General features: G+C 40.8%; 1 protein-coding gene across 1 annotated transcript in view; it reads right to left on the bottom strand.

Annotated features, from left to right (window-relative positions):
* LOC126425293 (uncharacterized) overlaps nucleotides 1-20271 on the bottom strand; it is a 214677-nt gene that overhangs the window by 88582 nt on the left and 105824 nt on the right. The window contains exon 5 of the mRNA XM_050088268.1: nucleotides 14201-14295. Coding sequence (XP_049944225.1) covers nucleotides 14201-14295 — 95 coding nt within the window. The remainder of the gene's footprint in view (nucleotides 1-14200; nucleotides 14296-20271) is intronic.

Below are 20271 nucleotides of genomic sequence, written 5' to 3'. Positions count from 1 at the left end.
TCATCAACATGCCTTTCGGCTTATACAAAGACAAGCTTTTGGCTTTAGGGATTTCTTATATTCCAGCAATCTTCCAGAGATACCTGGAACAGTTAACAATGTCCATTACCAGTTACCTTGATGACTTAATTGTTATGGGTACCACACACTAAGACCACCTGTGTAACCAATGTATCCTCTTTACTATGCTGTGTGGTGCAGGGCCTCTATCTAGGACTCTTGCTCAACAAAGACAGGTTTCTATCCTCTGGCAGTAATGTTTCCACTACTGACTCTCCCCCATGTACCCAAACCCTCCAGGAGTTGCAGACTTTCTTGGAGAAAGTGAATTATTATTTTACGTTCCTTCTTCAGGCTGCACACACTATGCACCCCTTCAACCAGTTGTGGAAGGAAAGCATTCTGTTTCAGTGGGCAGGCCTTCACACACCTGAAGCACATGTTACATTCTGCAGCCTGCCTAGCTCCCTTTTCCCCATCATCACCATCCTCATTGTTTTGGCACCAGATGCTTCTCTCTATGGCATTGGAACAGTGGTGGCACACCATAATGATGATGGTGTGGAGCAACTGATCGCCTATGCATCCAAAATGATGAAGCCTGCCCAATGCAATTACTCCCAGATCATGAAAGAGGCAATGGCAATCATCTTTGTTGTGAAGAAATTCCATGTGTATCTATTTGGGACCCAGTTTACCCTCATTACAGACCATACACCATTAATAGCACTCTTTGGACCATATTCTTAGCTTCCAGAGTGGATGGCTCAAAGGCCCCAGCACTGGGCTTTTTTCTTTAGCTCCCACAATTACACCATCAAGTACAAGCCTACTGCACAACATGCAAACGCAAATTCCCTCTCACATTTATCCGCAGGACCCGATGCACATTTGACCAACTGGAGGTTTCCTGTTTTCACTTCGATATGGAGTGACAACACATCTCGGATGAGTTTCCCATTACCGTTACTCACTTTGCGAAGGACACACACTGCTGTCTTATCTTTTGGCATGTCATACACTGTGTACTCCATAGAGGGGCCCACTTAGTTTTTGAAATCAGCTGACCCTGAGCTCCTGCCCTGGGCTCGCCTCTATTATCATTTGTCCATCATCTCCAATGCGCTCCTGCTGGATGTGGAGGCAGGTACCCACTGTGTTGTCATCCCAACTGTTTTATGCACTCATTTCTCTGAACTCCTCCATCGCAGGCATTGGGGTATGTCATGATTGAAAGCCCTTGCCATGGGACATGTTTATGGGCCAGGACTGAACAAGGACATGGGGGCTATGGTGCACTGATATGCTGCAAGTGCTTATCATCAGGCTGCTCCACCTCTGTCTTTCACCACGTGGCCTACTCACCATTGAACTTGGTACTGCATTCATCTCCTCTTTACTGGCTCCTTCTTTGGCTCTATGTGGCTTATTGTCATGGACACTTATCCAAACTACCACTAAGCAGCCAGCATGGCATCTGCCACTACAGCTGCCACACTCAATGCCCTTCTGCATATTCTCACCACTGATGTGCTTTCCCCACACCACTGTAACTGGCAATGGGCCCCAATTCATGGCTACAGCCTTTGAATTGTTCTGCACTGCCAATGGCATCAAACACCTGTGTAGTTCTCCTTTTCATCCCTCCTCTAATGACAAAGTGGAGTGGATGATGAACACATTTAAGCAACAAATATTGAAGGCCATGGGTGCATCTACCATGAGAATGGCACTCTTTATGTTCCTGAGCACCTACAGGTCCACCCCTGTCCATGAGCGCAGGCCAGCAGAACTCCTCCATACTCGGCAGCTATGTGCCCTCCTCCATCTCCTGGCACTCCAACCCACAGAACTCCAGACATGCTGAAAAAAAACCTTCCAAGTTCCACTGTTTGGGCATGTTCTTATGGGGCAAAACCCTCATAGATGTCGGGTACGGAAGTGGCCACTCACAGGTGGTGCCTTACGATGGTTGATACCCCAAGAGGTCTGGAGCATTGGCACATGAACCAACTCCTTCCCAGCCTCCAGCCTACTTCTCCAGTGGTGGATCGCTCTGAGTTGGAGTCCCTGCCCTCACACATCTCTCCACCTCATGAGTACTATTTGTGCTCAGGGCATGGTCAGCAGCTCCATTGGGCATGGAGATCGAGGCTGAGACATCACCAGAGTCTCCGTCTAGTATGGGGTCATCCCCCACATTGCAGTTCCCCAGCCCAATGTCTGATATTCCACCTTCATTTGACCATCTGGTAGCTTTCACTGATGGGACACCACCTGTTGACCTCCCAAAACATTGTCCTTATGCACCCATTTCAGTGGAGAAGGGATCTGGTATCCCTCCCAGTCTGCCAACTTCAACAGTCCGCCAGAAGGCATGGATGTAGACGACAGCCACTAGGCAATGCCCCTATAATCTGTGAGCACTGCTGTCACTGCCACAGCACCATGCGTGGGTCACATCCACCATGCCAGCCTATTTGTCCTCACGGTGGACCCAAAAAGATAGCAGCACAGGGGCTCAGACTGCAGTCATGTTCTGACACTGCTAATGATCATTTACCTATTCATTGTTGCTCTGTTCACTGTCAGTTGCTATGTCTTGGTATCCGATTTGGTTTTGCTCTCTGATCCTGGTATTTCACTGTGTGGTCTGTGCTGTTCCTGTTGTGCGTGTCTGCTTTGTACTGCCGATTTCCCCCTAGCGCTGTCAACCCATCGGCGTGTACACTCTGGTCTCGCTCGATTCTGGTTGCTAGAGTGTCACCACATGGCTGGACAACTCCCGTGCCACTGATGAAGAAATGTATAGTACTGAACCTTTATAGAGCCAGTTACAGGTGGCGTGACATTTTGTGGGCACGCAGTTCCACCATGTTAAAGATTAGTTTTAACTTATCTGTCTTGAGCAGCTAGTTCTGTAGCTCACGTGCAATGGAAATATTTTAGACATTATTGACAGTGTCAGTATAGAGACAGAGATCATGATGCCATCAGAGTAACAATAGTTCTTAAGTTAATAAACAAATGAAGAAGGATAGGAGAGTAATTTTTCTAGAAAGAGCATCCCACTTAGAAAATAAATGGTCATCATTTAGTTCTAATATGATGGCTGAAGAGAATTCTGGGCAACATTTAAATGTATTATAAATCACACTCTGAAAACGTATGTGCCAAGTAAGTGGATTAAGGATGGAAAAGACCCATGATAGTTTAATAACAAAACTCATAAAATGCCGAGTAAACAGGGACTTGCATTCACCATTGAATAAAGAACACACAAATGACAAAGGAAAAAGTTAGAAATTTGCACTTATGTAAAAATATTCGTGTGTGAAGCATACAACAGTCACCACCATCATAGCTTAACAAAAGATCTTGCTGAGAAACCAAGGAAATTCTATTCCTATGTAAGATCATTAAGCAAGTCAAAGGCTTCTATCCAGTCACTCACTGACCAGTCTGGTGTGACAATGGAAGACAGCAAAATGAAAGATGAAGTTTTAAATTTTGCATTTAAGAAATCATTAACAAAGGAGGGTTGTTTAACCATTGGCACAGACGGGGGACATAGTAATAGGAATCTGAAAGGGCTGAAAATAAAGATGTTGGCAGATCCTGATGGCAACCCAGTTTGGTTTTACAGAGAGTACTCTATGGCCTTGTCCCTTACATAGCTGGCTTTATTGCAAATCTCACACACAGTGCAAAGTCCTAAGTGACTGCAAAAAAGAGCAGGTGCCTCTTATATATAAGAAAGGTGAAACACTGATCCACAAAATTACAGACTAATATCCTTATCTTCAGTCTGCTGCAGAAATGATGAACATATTATGAGTTTGAATATAATAAATTCTCTTGAGACAGAATAGCTCCAGTTCACAGATCATCAAGAATTTAGAAAGTATCACTCATCTGAAAACCACCTTGTTCTTTTCCCTCATAATATCCTGCAAACCATGAATGAAGGGCAACAGGCAGATTGCATATTCCTAGAATTCCAGATTGTGTTTGATACAGTGCCCCTCTGAGACTGTTAAGGAAGGTCCGAGCATATGCAATAGGTCCTCAGATCATGTGACTGGCTCGAAGACTCCCAGAGTAATATAACCCAGTACACTGTCCTTGACAGCAAGTGTTCACAGCAGACAAGGGTATCACCAGAGAATTGTGAGAGGATCACTCCTGTTCTCTGTTTACAAAAATGATCTGACAGACAGTGTGAGCCTCAATCTGTGGCTGTTTGCTAAAGATGATGTAGTGTATGATAAGGGAGATGGTTTCATTGTTGAGTGACTACAGGAGGATACAAAACAACTTAGAAAGAATTTCTAGTTGGTGTTATAAATGGCAGCTTCTTCTAAAGGTAGAAAATTGTAGGTTAATGCAGATAAGTAGGAAAGACAGTCCCATACAGCATTAGTAGAGTGCTGCTTCACATAGTCATGTCAATTAAATATCTAGGCATAACATTACAAAGAGGTACGAATGGAGAAAGCATGTAAGGATAATAATCTGCAAAGGAGGCAGTGGATAGAACACTATTTTGACCCATTCTCGAGTACTGCTTGAGTGTTTGGGATTGCCACCACATTGGATTAAAGGAAGACATCAGAGCTGTTCAGAAGTGTGCTTGTTATTGGTAGATTTGATCATCAATTGAAACGGCAATACCTGAATGGAGAATGACATTCTTTTATGGAACGCTATTGAGAAAATTTGGAGAACTGGCATTTTAAGCTGACTGCCCAATGATTCTACTGCCGCCAATGCACGTTTAGGATAAGAATGCTGAAGATATGGTAAGTTAGGGGTCATACAGAGGCATATAGACATCATTGCTCTATATGCAAGTGGAAACAAAGTGACTAGTAGAGGCACAAGTTACCCTCCACCATGCTCTGTATGGTGGCTTGCTGAGCATGTTTGTAAATGTAGAGATAGAAAGCTTGCAAGTTGTACTGGTCAATGTCTAAATTTCTTGTCACAGTGTATGAAGAGCTTAAGGAGGTTATCATATAATGAAAAGAGTGATTACCAATCACATCGTGATGCACATAGAGGCATTTGGTAGACTGAATTAAATGGATATTTGACACCATGTTCTGTGGTTACTGCAGATTAAAAACCTGTTTGCACCACAGGCATTGAAGATTCTGCGACAAACTAGGTTGTTAGTTTATTGTTTTGTGCAATAGGATGGAGAACCTTTGTGTCCCCCTAGCAGGGCCAGGGATGCATTAGAATGCACATAGACCCTCAGATAATGATAGATGTATGAGACACTAAGATATTCATATAAGATCCAAAGACATGAGCCTCACTAATGAGACTATTTAAAAAAAAAAAAAAAAAAAAAAGAAGATGAAGAAAAAGAAGAAGAAAAGAAAAGTGATCAATTGCCGAAGCATTTGCATTGAACTCCAGATGTTTGAAGTGGTCATCCAACAAGGGATCTGACACAATAATAGATACAGGAAGCTGGCTAGTACCCCAAACTGAGATTTTTAAATCTAAATGTACATTGAAAGAACAGGCTAATGTGAAATGGAAGGAGTGTATTTGACATAGTAATAAAAAAAACTCAAACCCCACTTAGACAAAAACTGCATTTGCGTAAGACTCAGGATCAATGGTGAGCATAAACATTTAATTTGATCTTTTTATTGACCACCACTCCCATATGTAACCCTCTGAGACTGTTAAGGAAGGTCCGAGCATATGCATTAGGTCCTCAGATCATGTGACTGGCTCGAAGACTCCCAGAGTAATATAACCCAGTACACTGTCCTTGACAGCAAGTGTTCACAGCAGACAAGGGTATCACCAGAGAATTGTGAGAGGATCACTCCTGTTCTCTGTTTACAAAAATGATCTGACAGACAGTGTGAGCCTCAATCTGTGGCTGTTTGCTACTCACTCCCATATGTAACCGAAAATATAAGTAAAAACTTGTTCACCAATACATACATTCTTGAGTCAAACTATCATCATGGAAGAAACTTTAATCATCCAACAAACAATTGGAATATTCCAGTTTTGCAAGTGGTGAGCATGACAAGACATCCCATGAAAGAATACTAAATGCTTTCTCTGAAAATTACTTAGTGCAGGCAGCTAGCCCATTCGTGATGACAGTCTTCTGGATCCACTGGTGACAACAAGATCTGACCACCTTGCACGCTAGTCACATTGAAACTGGTTCATAGAACATGAGATCATTGTTTTAATAATAATTACCAAAGTACAAAGAGCGGCTAAAAGAAGTATAAAGACTGACATTTTCTACAAGGTAGGTAAATAGGTGATAGTGCCATATCTCGATGAGAAATCTTTAGCTCTGGGCAGGAGCTTCTAGAGGAATTGTGACTGAAGTTTTGATAAATAGTTGACCCCCTCTACAATATACAATCTCTAAAAACAAAGTTCCAAAGAAACAGTGGCTGGAGCACAATAGCTTTGAAACAAAGCTTAGAGCTGTACAAAGAGAGATGCTAAATAAAATGGATTTGGCTGTCAGAAGTGCAAGCAGAATATTATTGAAAGATCTCATTTAAAACCAAAAGAAATTCTGGTCATATGTACTGAATTTGGGGTACAATCACTCATAGATAACACAGAAAATAAAACTGAGGGTAATGAAATGAAGAAGAATTGCTCAATTCCATATTCAAATGTTCTTTTAGAAAGGAAGAACTAGAATACTATTTCAGTTCCACTGTTGTTGTTGTTGTCTTCAGTCCTGAGACTTGTTAGATGCAGCTCTCCATGCTACTCTATCCTGTGCAAGCTTCTTCATCTCCCAGTATCTACTGCAGCCTACATCCTTCTGAATCTGCTTAGTGTACTCATCTCTTGGTCTCCCTCTACGATTTTTACCCTCCATGCTGCCCTCCAGTACTAAATTGGTGATCCCTTGACGCCTCAGAACATGTCCTACCAACCGATCCCTTCTTCTGGTCAAGTTGTGCCACAAACTTCTCTTCTCCCCAATCCTATTCAATACTTCCTCATTAGTTATGTGATCTACCCATCTAATCTTCAGCATTCTTCTGTAGCACCACATTTGAAAAGCTTCTACTCTCTTCTTGTCCAAACTATTTTTCGTCGACATTTCACTTCCATACATGGCTACACTCCATACAAATACTTTCAGAAACGACTTCCTGACACTTAAATCTATACTCGATGTCAACAAATTTCGCTTCTTCAGAATCGCTTTCCTTGCCATTGCCAGTCTACATTTTATATCCTCTCTACTTCAACCATCATCAGTTATTTTGCTCCCCAAACAGCAAAACTCCTTTACTACTTTAAGCATCTCATTTCCTAATCTAGTTCCCTCAGCATCACCCAACTTAATTCGACTACATTCCATTATCCTTGTTTTGCTTTTGTTGATGTCCTTTCAAGACACTGTCCATTCTGTTCAACTGCTCTTCCAAGTCCTTTGCTGTCTCTGACAGAATTACAATGTCATCGGCGAACATCAAAGTTTTTATTTCTTCTCCATGGATTTTAATACCTAGTCCAAATTTTTCTTTTGTTTCCTTTATTGCTTGTTCAATATACAGATTGAATAACATCGGGGAGAGGCTACAACCCTGTCTCACTCCCTTCCCAACCACTGCTTCCCTTTCATTTCCCTCGACTCTTATAACTGCCATCTGGTTTCTGTACAAATTGTAAATAGCCTTTCGCTCCCTGTATTTTACCCCTGCCACCTTCAGAATTTGAAAGAGAGTATTCCAGTCAACAATGTCAAAAGCTTTCTCTAAGCCTACAAATGCTAGAAACGTAGGTTTGCCTTTGCTTAATGTTTCTTCTAAGATAAGTCATAGGGACACTATCGCCTCACGTGTTCCAACATTTCTATGGAATCCAAACTGATCTTCACTGAGGTTGGCTTCTACCAGTTTTTCCATTCGCCTGTAAAGAATTGGCGTTAGTATTTTGCAGCTGTGTCTTATTAAACTGATAGTTTGATAATTTTCACATCTGTTAACACCTGCTTTCTTTGGGATTGTAATTATTATATTCTTCTTGAAGTCTGAGGGTATTTCGCCTGCCTCATACATCTTGCTCACCAGTTGGTAGAGTTTTGTCAGGAATGGCGCTCCCAAGGTTGTCAGTAGTTCTAATGGAATGTTGTCTACTCCCGGGGCCTTGTTTCAACTTAGGTCTTTCAGTGCTCTTTCAAACTCTTCACGCAGTATCATATCTCCCATTTCATCTTCATCTACATCCTCTTCCATTTCCATGATATTCTCCTCAAGAACATCGGCCCTGTATAGACCCTCTATATAGTCCTTCCACCTTTCTGCTTTCCCTTCTTTGCTTAGAACTGGGCTTCCATCTGAGCTCTTGATATTCATGCAAGTGGTTCTCTTTTCTCCGAAGGTCTCTTTAATTTTCCTGTAGGCAGTATCTGTCTTACCCCTCGTGAGATAAGCCTCTACAACCTTACATTTGTCCTCTAGCCATTCCATTTTAGCCATTTTGCACTTCCTGTCTGTCTCATTTTTGAGACATTTGTATTCCTTTTTGCCTGCTTCACTTACTGCATTTTTGTATTTTGTCCTTTCATCAATTAAATTCAGTATCTCTTCTGTTACCCGAGGACCCAAGGATTTCTACTAGCCCCCGTCTTTTTACCTACCTGATCCTCTGCTGCCTTCAATACTTCATCCATCAGAGCTACCCATTCTTCTTCTACTGTATTTCTTTCACCCATTCCTGTCAATTGTTCCCTTGTGCTCTCCCTGAAACTCTGTTCAACCTTTGGTTTAGTCAGCTTATCCAGGTCCCATCTCCTTAAATTCCCACCTTTTTGTAGTTTCTTCAGTTTTAATCTACATTTCATAACCAATAGATTGTTGTCAGAGTCCACATCTGCCCCTGGAAATGTCTTACAATTTAAAACCTGGTTCCACTAGGAGTGGCAATTTCATCTTAACTTCTTTGACAAACAGTCAACAGCTGTCTCTGTAGAAGTTCATTGCAGCCACTGTTCATTTCTCACAACACAAAGTGGATGATTGGTGAGCTCACATGCCAAGTCCAGTATCAAGAAGAAAATGATATAAATTGTCAATGAAGCCACAGAATGAGTTGATGAATATTTTGGGTAGCTGAAGATAATGACTGAATGGACAAAAAAATAAACAAAAATAAGAGTAAAATTGAATGGGAGCATTTTTGGTAAAATAAATAGAATTTTCAAACAAGTAATTGTTCTGTCGTGTGTCAGTCTCATCATTTGTCATCTCACTGCAGCACTCATCTATTCATTATGGCATTTCTGTAAGTGGGGTCAGTTGTTTTAGTTTACACATCTCTTGATGTAATAATTGGATGATAATGCTTGTGCATGTGTTTCTGTCACATTCAGACCAATGATGTAATAAATTTTAATGTTTTCCTCTATCATATTCTGGAGTTGTTTATTTTCTGAAACATGTTTCATTTTATAAAAATAATTTCTGTAAATCCAAACTGTGTATCAAGCATACAAAAGTTTAAAATGTAAATCAATGTTTTATATCAATCAAGATATAGCCACAGTCTATGACAAATAGTCGTGAAACTCTATAGGATAAAAAAATGCAACCTTTTGAGTCAAGTTAATGCACATCAGCTAATTAGAGCACGAGTGTCATTTCAGCTGTCAAATATTTTGACAGCTGAAATGGTGCTATTGCTCCAAATATATTGTGTGTGGTAACAGAGGAATGGAATACTATAAACGGAGAACTTGCTATTTTTAATTGTTTCACGTCCATATTTCCAAGTCACTTAATTTGGCTGTTACTTTTCCAATACCAGAAGGAAAATGTGTTTAAATTAATATCCTGTCTCCCATTAATTTCAACATGTAATAACCAAATCTCAGTGCAATGTAAAATATACATTTCACAGTAGCAGAGTTGTAATCATATCACTGAAATTTGTTTAAGATGGAAAATACGTTGTGGCCTGATGTGTTTAAGTTCAAAAGGGTCTGATTACGAATATATCTGTATGCTTGGAATTTAATGCTGCTTTGCACCAACCACAGTTTGTTTCATGAGTTTCTTTGCAGATTTCAAAAATTACATTTGAAACTAGGCACAATTACCACAATCTTGGAGATCTTTTTATTGCTGCTACTCTTTATAATGGTGTGGTTAACTTTGAAATATGTCCTAATTTGTGTTTTGACTGTGCTTCTACACTCCACATTTATATAATGCCAAACCATTCACAGTAGTTTTATACATTCCAGCTACATGACAATGCTGCAGTAGCAGTTGCAAGAAAGCTGTGGTGATTTCATGACTGCCATAGACTGAAATATATCATTGTATTTTACTAATTTTGAATGTTCAATATATCTTTCTACATCTACTTCAACATCTACATCTGTGCTCTGCAAACCACAAGAAGATGTGTGGCAGAGGGTATGTTTCATTGTACTAGTTATTAGGGTTTCTTCCTCTTCCATTCACGTATGGAGCATGGGAAGAATGATTGTTTGAATGCCTCTCTGCATGCCGTAATTATTCTAATCTTATCCTCAACATCCATATGTGAGTGATACATAAGGGGTTGTAGTATATTTTGAGAGTAACCATTTAAAGCCAGTTCTTGAAACTTTGTTAACAGACTTTATTGGGATAGTTTATGTCTATCTTCAAGAGTTTTCCAGTTCAGTTCATTTGGTATCTCTGTGACACTTTCTCATGGATTAAACAGACTTGTGACTCATGGTGCTGCCCTTCTTTGTATACGTTCAATATATCCTGTTAGTACTATCTGATATGGGTCCCACACACTTGAGTAATACTCTAGAACTGGTCACAAGAGTGATTTGTAAGCAATGTTCTTTGTAGACTTATTGCGCTTCCCCAGTGTTCTACCAATAAACCAAAGTCTAGCACCTACTTCACCCATGACTGAACCAATGTGATCATTCCAATGCAAATCCCCACAAAGTGTTTCACCCAGCTATTTGTATGAATGATATTATAGTCACAGGATACTACTTTTTTTTTCTTTTTGTGAAGTGCACAATTTTACATTTCTGAACATTTAGAGCAAGTTGCCAATCTTCGCACCATGTTGAAATCTTATCAAGATCTGACTGAAGATTTACGCAGCTTCTCTCAGATAGTACTTCATTGTAGATAACTGCATCATCTGTAAAAAGCCTGATTTTACTATAAATATTGTTTGCAAGGTCATTAATATACAATATAAACAGCAAGTGTCCAAACGAACTTCCTTGGTGCACACCTGAAGTTACTTCTACACCTGACAATGACTGTCCACCCAGGAGAACATGTTGTATCCTCCCTACCAAAAAGCCCTTAGTCCAGTCACAAATTTCACTTGATAACCCATATGATCATAGGGTGTAGGTTGATAATGAGATGAAAGCTTTTTGTAAATCAAGAAATGCGGTCTCTACCTGATTGCCTTGATCCAAAGCTTTCGGTATGTCATGTGAGGAAAGTGAGAGTTGGATTTCACATGAGTGATGTTTTCAAAATCCATGCTGGTTGGCATTGAGGAGGCCACTCTGTTCAAAATACCTCCTTATGTTTGAGCTCGGAATATGTTATAAGATTTTACAACAAATCAATGTCAAGGATATTGGAAAGTAGTTTTTTACATCACTTCTACTACCCTTCTTGTAGGTGGGTGTGACCTGTACCTCTTTCCAAGAGCTGGGCATGGTTTTTTGTTCAAGGGATCTATGATAGATTATAGTTAGACGAGGGGCTGATTCAGCCACAAATTCAGTACTGAATTTGAGAGGGGCTCCATTGGGCCCTGGAGCTTTGTTCAGTTTAAACAATTTCAGCTGTTTCTCAATACCACTGACACTAATACTTATTTCATTCATCTTTTCAGTGGTATGAGGATTAAATTGGGACAATTCTCCTGGGTTTCCCATTGAAAGCGACATTTGAAGACAGAGTTAAGCATCTCAGCTTTTGCTTCGCTACCCTCAATTTCTGTTCTTGTCTCATCCACTAGGAACTGGACACTAGCTTTTGTGCCAATGAAAGCCTTTGCATATGACCAGAATTTCTTTGGATTCTCTGTACAACCAGAATTTCTTTGGTTTTTGTGAAAGATCAATTGACAATATTCTGCTACATTAGTCACAGAAGGCATCATACATTGCTCTCTTCACAGCCAAATGTGTTTCATTCGGCATCTCTCTAATCTATAGCTCTATGTTTTGTTTTCATACCTATTATGCAGTAATCTCTATTTCTTTAGAAGTTGCTATACGTGACTGTCTACCATAGAGGTTCCATCCCATTATGAACAGTTCTACTGGGTGCATATCTATCCAGTGCATGGCTAACTATTCTTTTAAAGTTAAGCCAGAGTTCCTCTACATGCTCCTGCCCTATGCCGAAAGTTTCTAGTTCCTCACTGAGATATGACATGACTGATTTTTTTTATCTAGTTTACTGAACATATACATCTTCCTGCATGTTTTAGTTATCCTTTGTACTTTATTAGTAATTGTTGCCACAACTGCATTATAGTCACTGATACCATTTCAATGTGTACATCCTCAAAGAGGTGAGGTCTGTTTGTTGCCATCAGATACAATACATTTCCATCATGAGTGGAGTTTCCAGTTATCTGTTCTAGGTATTTTTCAGAGAAGGCATTTCGTCAGGTTTCACAGGATGTCTTATAACACCCACCACTACCAAAACTGCAATTTTCCCAATTAATTGTTTGATGATTAAAGTCTCTACTAATGATTACAGTATGATTGGGTAACTTACGAAAATTGAACTCATGTCTTCTCTAAAATTTCTGGTTACATCAGGAGATGAGTCTGATGGGTGATAGAAGGATCCAGTTACTATTTTATCCCCATATCTGATACTGCGTCATACCCAAATAATCTCGCATGCAGCTTTAATTTCTGCCTTAGTGTCTTTGAGTTTCTTGTCTACTGTGACAAATATACCAACTCCACATCCACTTAAATTTTCCCCAAAAATCACATGGCTATTAATTTCAGGTTTCAGCCAGCTTTCTGTACCTAGTATTGTGATTGTCACTGCTTTTCATGAGCACTTCAAACTCTGACACTTTGTTGTCAATGCTTTGGCAGTTTACCACTAGGATTTTAATATTCTCACCTGTGGGAAGCATTTCTTTCGATCTTACACTGATATCTCTGGTTTTCCTATAGCTATTGCTATTTGGATTGCATAGAGTGTCACTTAATCCAAAACACCCTTGTGTGCATCCCACTCACAGACAACTACCTGAGTAACAGCATCTGTGTGTAGTGCACATTTGATCCATTTAAGGGGACCCTACATTTCTCATCACTATGGCTCAAGTCCAGGAAGTCATAGCCTACCTTGTCACAGAACTTTCAAAACCTCTAGTTCAGCCCTTCAACTCGACTCAGAAACAAAGGTCCATGATCAGTTCTGGTGACAATGCTGAAAATTGTGAACTTTGTTGAAACTCCGTGTGCAAGGCTGGTCTTCTTAACCTTCCTAACTTGTCGGTTAGAGGGATTGGTACAACACCCTGAGTCCTCTCTGGACCACACCAGATCTAGATCTAGATTTCCTAGATCTAACACTGGCATGCCACTTGCAGTCAAGTGGACAAGTAACGACAGAGTCTGTACTGTCTGCAGAGGAGGTAGAAACTAGGGGAGATGATAATACTTGATGTACCTCTGCTACAGGTATCACAGATACATGAATCTGAAGAGCTCTTCCAACACACCGATTTGCAGCAGCTGCCAATCATTTGACACTAGTCAGGGTGATTTCCAGCTACTTATAAATGTCAACCAATTTATCCCATGTTCAAGAACAGCATTCACAGGGGGGAACTGCAGTTTGGCTGGTGCAATGTATTATAATGCAGTGAAAAAAAAACCGTCTTTTCTTTTAATCTGTTGAGCTAAAACCTTGATAATCCCCTATAGAAATTTAAGCAAATACAAATCTTTGTGAGTTTTTTCATGTGTTATGAGCTGGAGGTTGTGACTCAGTTATGATGTTTACTTCAGTGACCAAAAGCAGTGTTTTGTAATTAACAGCAAATAAATCAGTGTTAAAGAAGAATAAACTGAAGAACTTAATTTTAAAAAAAATGCAAAACTGGTGAGCCACTACCTATTGTAAAATCAGAGCTTTCGAAAATTTCATTTACTCACCAGGTGCTGCAGATCCCGAGTCCATTACATACTTCATATGGGCAAATGCGCTTTATTGCACAAGGACACGTGCTTGGTTGAGGTAGATGATTATTCTGGAAGGATAAAACAAATCTTTAAACCACTGTTGCTAGTTGAGAGTAATTGAATGCCCCTGTCTAGGCACTGAGTAAAAAGAAAACACATTTAATGGCCTGTTGTTTCCAAAAAAAACACAAGTTATATGTATATTAATTACACTGAACATCAATGATAAACATATATATACTCAGTCTGTGAACTGCAAGTCATGGAGAGTCTTGGTGTCTCATATAAAAGTGTGAAGCATTCAGCCACATCAATCTTTGTTGCCTTATGTATTGATGTTATGAATCTAATTTAATCTCTATCTTAATATGAATACAGCTGGGAATATGTATGAGGGTTGGAACTTAAATAGTCACAACTGTTTATTCACAATTGATACAAAAGAGTCACATGTTTGCACCTGTTACTGTACTTCAAAGTAGTCACCAGCATTGTGTAGAACCCATTGCCAGTGATATGGAAGGCGTAGTATACCATTAGCAGAGTCTGTTCTGTCGATGGTGCAAATGGAGCGGTCTACTGCCAGTTGAATCTCTGGAACAGTTCTGAAGTGAATGCCGTGAAGTGGATCCTTCATCTTTGGAATCAAATCAAAGTCACCAGGACTTAAGTCTGGGGAGTATGGTGGATGGTACAGTACTTCCCAGTCCCATCGACCGAACAGAGCAGCCACAGCTTGTGCAGTATGCGCCCACACATTGTCATGCAAAATGATGGGTGGGTTGCTCAGGAAGTGTTGCCGCTTCTTTTGCAAAGCTGGTCACAGGTGATGCTCCAAAAACGAACAGTAATACAACTTAAGTCCTCGTGACTTTGATTTGATTCTGAAGATGAAGGAACCACTTTGTGGCATTCGCTTCAGAATTGTTCCAGAGATTCAACAGGCAGCAGATGGCTCCATTCACACCATCAACACAACAGGCTCTGCTAACAGTATACTACACCTTCCACATCACTGGCTACGGATTCTACACAATGCTGGTGACTACTTTGAAGGACAGTAACATGTGAAAACCTGTAACTCTTTTGTATTGGTTGTGAATAAATAGTTGCCACTATTTAAGTTCCAACCCTCGGTTGATCCAGGAACTCCTCCCATTCCCCTGGAACAAAGTGGACCAAATTGGCAAACAAACTCCTTGTCCCAAGAGGACCAACATAGGGAGGTTTATAATGAACCTTCTTGGCAGATTAAAATTGTGCGCTGGATCAAGACAAACTTGAGACCTTTGCTTCTCATGGCAAGAGCTCTACGAACTGGGCTACCCGAGCATGGCTCACAACCCATCTTCACAGCTTTACTTCCACCTGCACCTCTCTCCTACCTTCCAAACCTCACAGAAGCTCTCTTGTGAAATCTGCAGAATTAACACTCCTGGAAGAAAGGATATTTTGGAGACATGGCTTTGCCACAGCTTGGAGGATGTTTCCAGAATGAAATTTGCACTCTGCAATGGAGTTCTGGTGGTTTATAATGGTCTAGCTCTAATATTTACAGAGATACAGAAATACATATTTTGCAAGTCCCTACCATGTAGTATTAATCTGTCTTATTGATCTACTTTGCAAGGCATCCAACACATCAAGGGCAAGAAATTGTTTTCCAGTCCAGACACGTAAACTGCCCAGCACAGCAGTTGTGTTGTGTTGGAGTAATGTCAGTCTGCTTCATTGGCCTGCTTAGCATGGCAGCCTACATGGCATGGAAATGTGGTGTTCCAAGCCCCTGGCATAGAGGATGTGCTGCAAAAGACACATGTTTTGGCACCAGTGCCAACGTGATTTATAAATCTCTTTTTCAGGGGCTACATATGTGGATGGGCTTGCTAGGGGAACATTGAGATGGGTAGATGGGGAGATGGAGACAAGAGGTGGTAGGAGAGGGGGAGGAAGAGGTGGACAAAGAGAGAGGCAGGTGAGATGGGCATAGGGAGGGAGGGAAGGAGATTGACAGAAAGAGTGGATGGAAGAGAAGATGGCTTGAGAGGTGGGAGGATGAGATGGACAAATAGGAAAGTGAGGAGGTGACGAGCAGAGAGAGAAAGGAGAAGGAGATGGACCAAGAGATGTATGCATTGTAAGTGACATACATGAGTGCATATGAAGCCACAGGGAAAATGCTATTATAACCCATAGATCTATTTCACACAAATCTGGCACACAAACAGAAAGCTTCAGGAATATCAGCACTGTGGGGTTATAACCTCCTAGCTCCAACAGGTATGGAGATATCACCTAACATGCATTTTACAGCCCCTGGCATATAGGCTGCAATGCATGATAGGCTTGTTGTGTTGTAATACTATCAGCCCATCTTATCCCCCTGCTTTGTAGGGAAGCCTATCTGTCAGGGGCACAAAAAGGTTTGTCAGGGCCCGACATATGGGCTGCCCAACAGAACATGTGTGTTCTGGTGGTAACAGCATGGGTCTGTCTCTTTCATCTGGTTTTCATGGCACCCTACACGTGAAACAAAAATGGTTTCATCATTGACATACTTCCAGTATATCAGATGGATGGAAGAGGGGATGGACAGAGAGAGGGGGCAGGAGTAGATGGATAGGGAGAGAGGGGGCCAGAAAGGACAGACAGAGAGAGAAGGGCAGGGAACTGACAGAGGGGCAGGAGTGGATGGACAGAGAGGGGGGAGAAAGAGGGGGGCAGGGAGAGGTGGCAGGAGGGGATGGGCCAAGAGAGGGTGTAAGAGGAGATGGGAAGAGGGTGCAAAAAGGAGATGGGCTGACAAGGAGATGTGGAGGAGATGGGTCAGATCGAGAGGTGAGGAGGAAATGGACAGCGGGAGGAGAAAGGCATTGCAGAGAGATGGGAGAACAAGGAGCTAGAGAAAGGGACAGTATGAGATGGGCAGAGTGGTGGCAGGAAGAGATAGGCATAGAGTGGGCATCGGAAAGATGTGTGAAATGTATGTGTTTAACAAGTATGTGGTCAAAGCCTTGGGGAAAAATATAAATATAAAAGAAATGTGTGTGTGAAATCTTATGGGACTTAACTGATAAATATAAAAAGCACACTGTATGTATGTTTGAATGTCTGGGATCTCCTCCCAAACCCCTTGACTGATTTCATTCAAATTTGGCACACTAACATCAAGCTTCACAAATATCAGCACTGGGGAGTTTATAATCTCATAGCTCCACTAGGAATGGAGGTGCAGGGAAAAACTATATTTTTCTTTTTTCAGTGTCTGCCATATAGTCTGCCCTGTGTAACACGTATGTTGTGAGAGAACAGTTCCAGCCAGCCTTATCAACCTGCTTTACAGGGTACCCTGCATGTTGAGGTACGGAGGGGGATTATGAGGGGGGGGGGGGGGGGGACATTTCTCCAAGCCCCAGCATGTAGGCAGCCCTCCACATCAGGCATGTTGTGCTGGATTACTATTGGACTGCTATATAAATCTGTCTTAAATGCCAAATGCCAACTTATACTTCAGGGGTTAAAAAAAAAAATTTAAGCCCCTGAAATGTAGGCTTTCCTGCGTTACAGATGTATTGTAACAGTAGTATCAGCTGGCTTCATCAACCTATTTTGCAGGACTACATGTGTAGATGGATACTGCTAATGGGAGGTTGGGATAAATAGAGGATGAGATGGCCAGAGGGAGGGATTAGAATTGGATGGATAGAGAGAGGAAGTACAGGAGAATAAGGACAAAGAGATATGGGAAGGAAGGAGACAGAGAGTTGGAGAAGGACAAGATAGGGAGTGGGAGCAAGAGGAGATGGATAGGAAGAGGTGGGGAGGAAAAGATGAATAGGGAAATGTGGGGAGGAGAAGATGAATAGCAAGACGTGGTGAGGAGGGGATAGATAGAGCAAGGGGAGCAGGGAGATATGGAGACAAAGAGAATGGGGAGGAGGAGCTGGATAGGCAGAGGGAGGGGAGGCAATGGACAGGAGAGAGAGAGAGAGAGAGAGAGAGAGAGAGAGATGCAGAACGCATAGGGAAGGTGTAGAGGGATAGTCAGCAGGTGAGATGGAAGAGCAGGGCAGAGGAAGGGACAAAGAGGGACGGGAGAAGGAAACAGAGAGATAGAGAATTTAGGGAGGAGGAGATGGACAGAGGTTCCATGAGGTGGACAGAGAGATGAGGGGAGGAAGAGGTGGGCAGAGAGAGAGGAGGGAGGAAGAGATGTGCAGGGCTGGCCTCAACAGGCATGGGGCCATATGCGAATCTTTGTGGGGCTCTCTGACGTCCCTCCTCCTCACCGCCACTTCTACAACATAAGTTATACACCTAACACACTTTTAAAAGAATTCTAAGTTTCATCATTGACATACTTCCAGTATATCAAAAGACTGTTACTACAGCAGACCTACTGTTGTGATAGGAAAATAATTAATCAGAGAAGGAATCTTAATAGGTATGGTAATTACTAAAATATTAATACTAAAAACTAACTTAGCTATGGGAATCCTTCCAATTTAATGAAATTCAAAATCAATTAAGATTAACAAGTGTTGTTTGGGATATACAAATAAATGTTTTCATCACTTGACTGTGTTACGTATTTACAAGAAATTAAATGAGTTGTAGGTCATAAACACTAAGGGGTTTCTGCTTTATACACTTTACATGAAACATCTTTTCCCTGCTTTTCAATGAGCAAATTCATCTACAATATCTTCAAAATTCAATTTTGAAATTGTGTTGTGTTCCACTGACAGCATGGCAATAGAAGGCATGTGTTCTTGCAAGATGCTGCTTCTGAAATAATCCTTGATAAGCTTTAAATGTGAAAAGATTCTTTCAGTTGAGGTGACAGTTGTTGGAACAGATAGCAATATTCAGTGGGCAAAATAAATGTTGGGAAATTAATGCCATTCAAGTATTTTAATATTATCATAGAAGTTTTCACTTCCTTCGGCATCATTCTCTGAACACTTTCATTTCTGTCAAATGGTGTGAGGCAACATCTTTTGAACATTCATCATTTATGTTTACACTTAGCTCTTTAAGGTTTTTACATAGAACTTTCAGTTCTTCATCCTGTATTTATTTTAAAATTTCTGGAGAAAACAAAAGGCCAAATATTTTGGAATACTTAGCCAGTTGGCCTAACCTTTCTTTGAAACTCTTTAACACTGTTTGAACAACAGGGTAGAAAAAAATCGACTTTGTATTTCTCCTCTGAATGTTGAGCTCTGCAAACCATTTCATCACCTTCATAATGAAATTGCTTCACCTTCTTGCCGATTCTCTTTTCTCCAAATTTTGGTTCAATCTGTAAATTTTCAGCTATCTCTTTTGCTGTTACCTCCACATGAATGAAACCTTCATCACAGTAATCCTCAATAAACTTCCATAGACTTTTGAGGTATTTAGTTGCTACTTTCATGTTTGTGTTTTCTGCTGCATAAATGGCAAAGAGAAATTCACACCATATGACAACACCTGGAACAAACTCAAAGCTTTCTAATTTGTTCACAGCAAGCTAGTGTGCTTCACTCTTTGTTTTCAATTCAACAGTGTTATTGCCCACCTCAAGAAGGGCATCTCTGACTTCTCTTGAGTGTTATCTTATAGCTTTGGCACTCTCCACCCTAATAGCCCATCTAGTATCAGAAAGATTCTTCACATTTGAAGATGGTATCCTATTTAATAAGATATTCCATTTCTGAATGGATGAACTGAAAAACAACATATATTCTTTGAATTACACCAAAAAATGTGAATGCGTGTGTTGTAGGTTTTGTCACATCTGATAACACAAGGTTAAGACTGTGGCTGGCACATGGCAAATAAAATGTACTTGGATCACATAAATAACCTTTCATCTTTGTGTGATTATTGTAGCTTTGGCCTCTGCAGTCGTGAATATTGAGTCCTAGTTGATCTAGTTTTGAGAAAATCGTTTCAGTCCAACTTTCTCCTGCCATTGAAGTGATGTTCAGAAAGTGGAGGAAACGTTCTTCTACAGTCACTGTGTCCTCTGATAAATTTACAAGCCTAACAACCAATGT

Source organism: Schistocerca serialis, chromosome 10, assembly GCF_023864345.2.
Source record: "Schistocerca serialis cubense isolate TAMUIC-IGC-003099 chromosome 10, iqSchSeri2.2, whole genome shotgun sequence".
Classification (NCBI taxonomy): domain Eukaryota; kingdom Metazoa; phylum Arthropoda; class Insecta; order Orthoptera; family Acrididae; genus Schistocerca; species Schistocerca serialis.
This window is presented reverse-complemented; position numbering and strand designations above follow the sequence as displayed.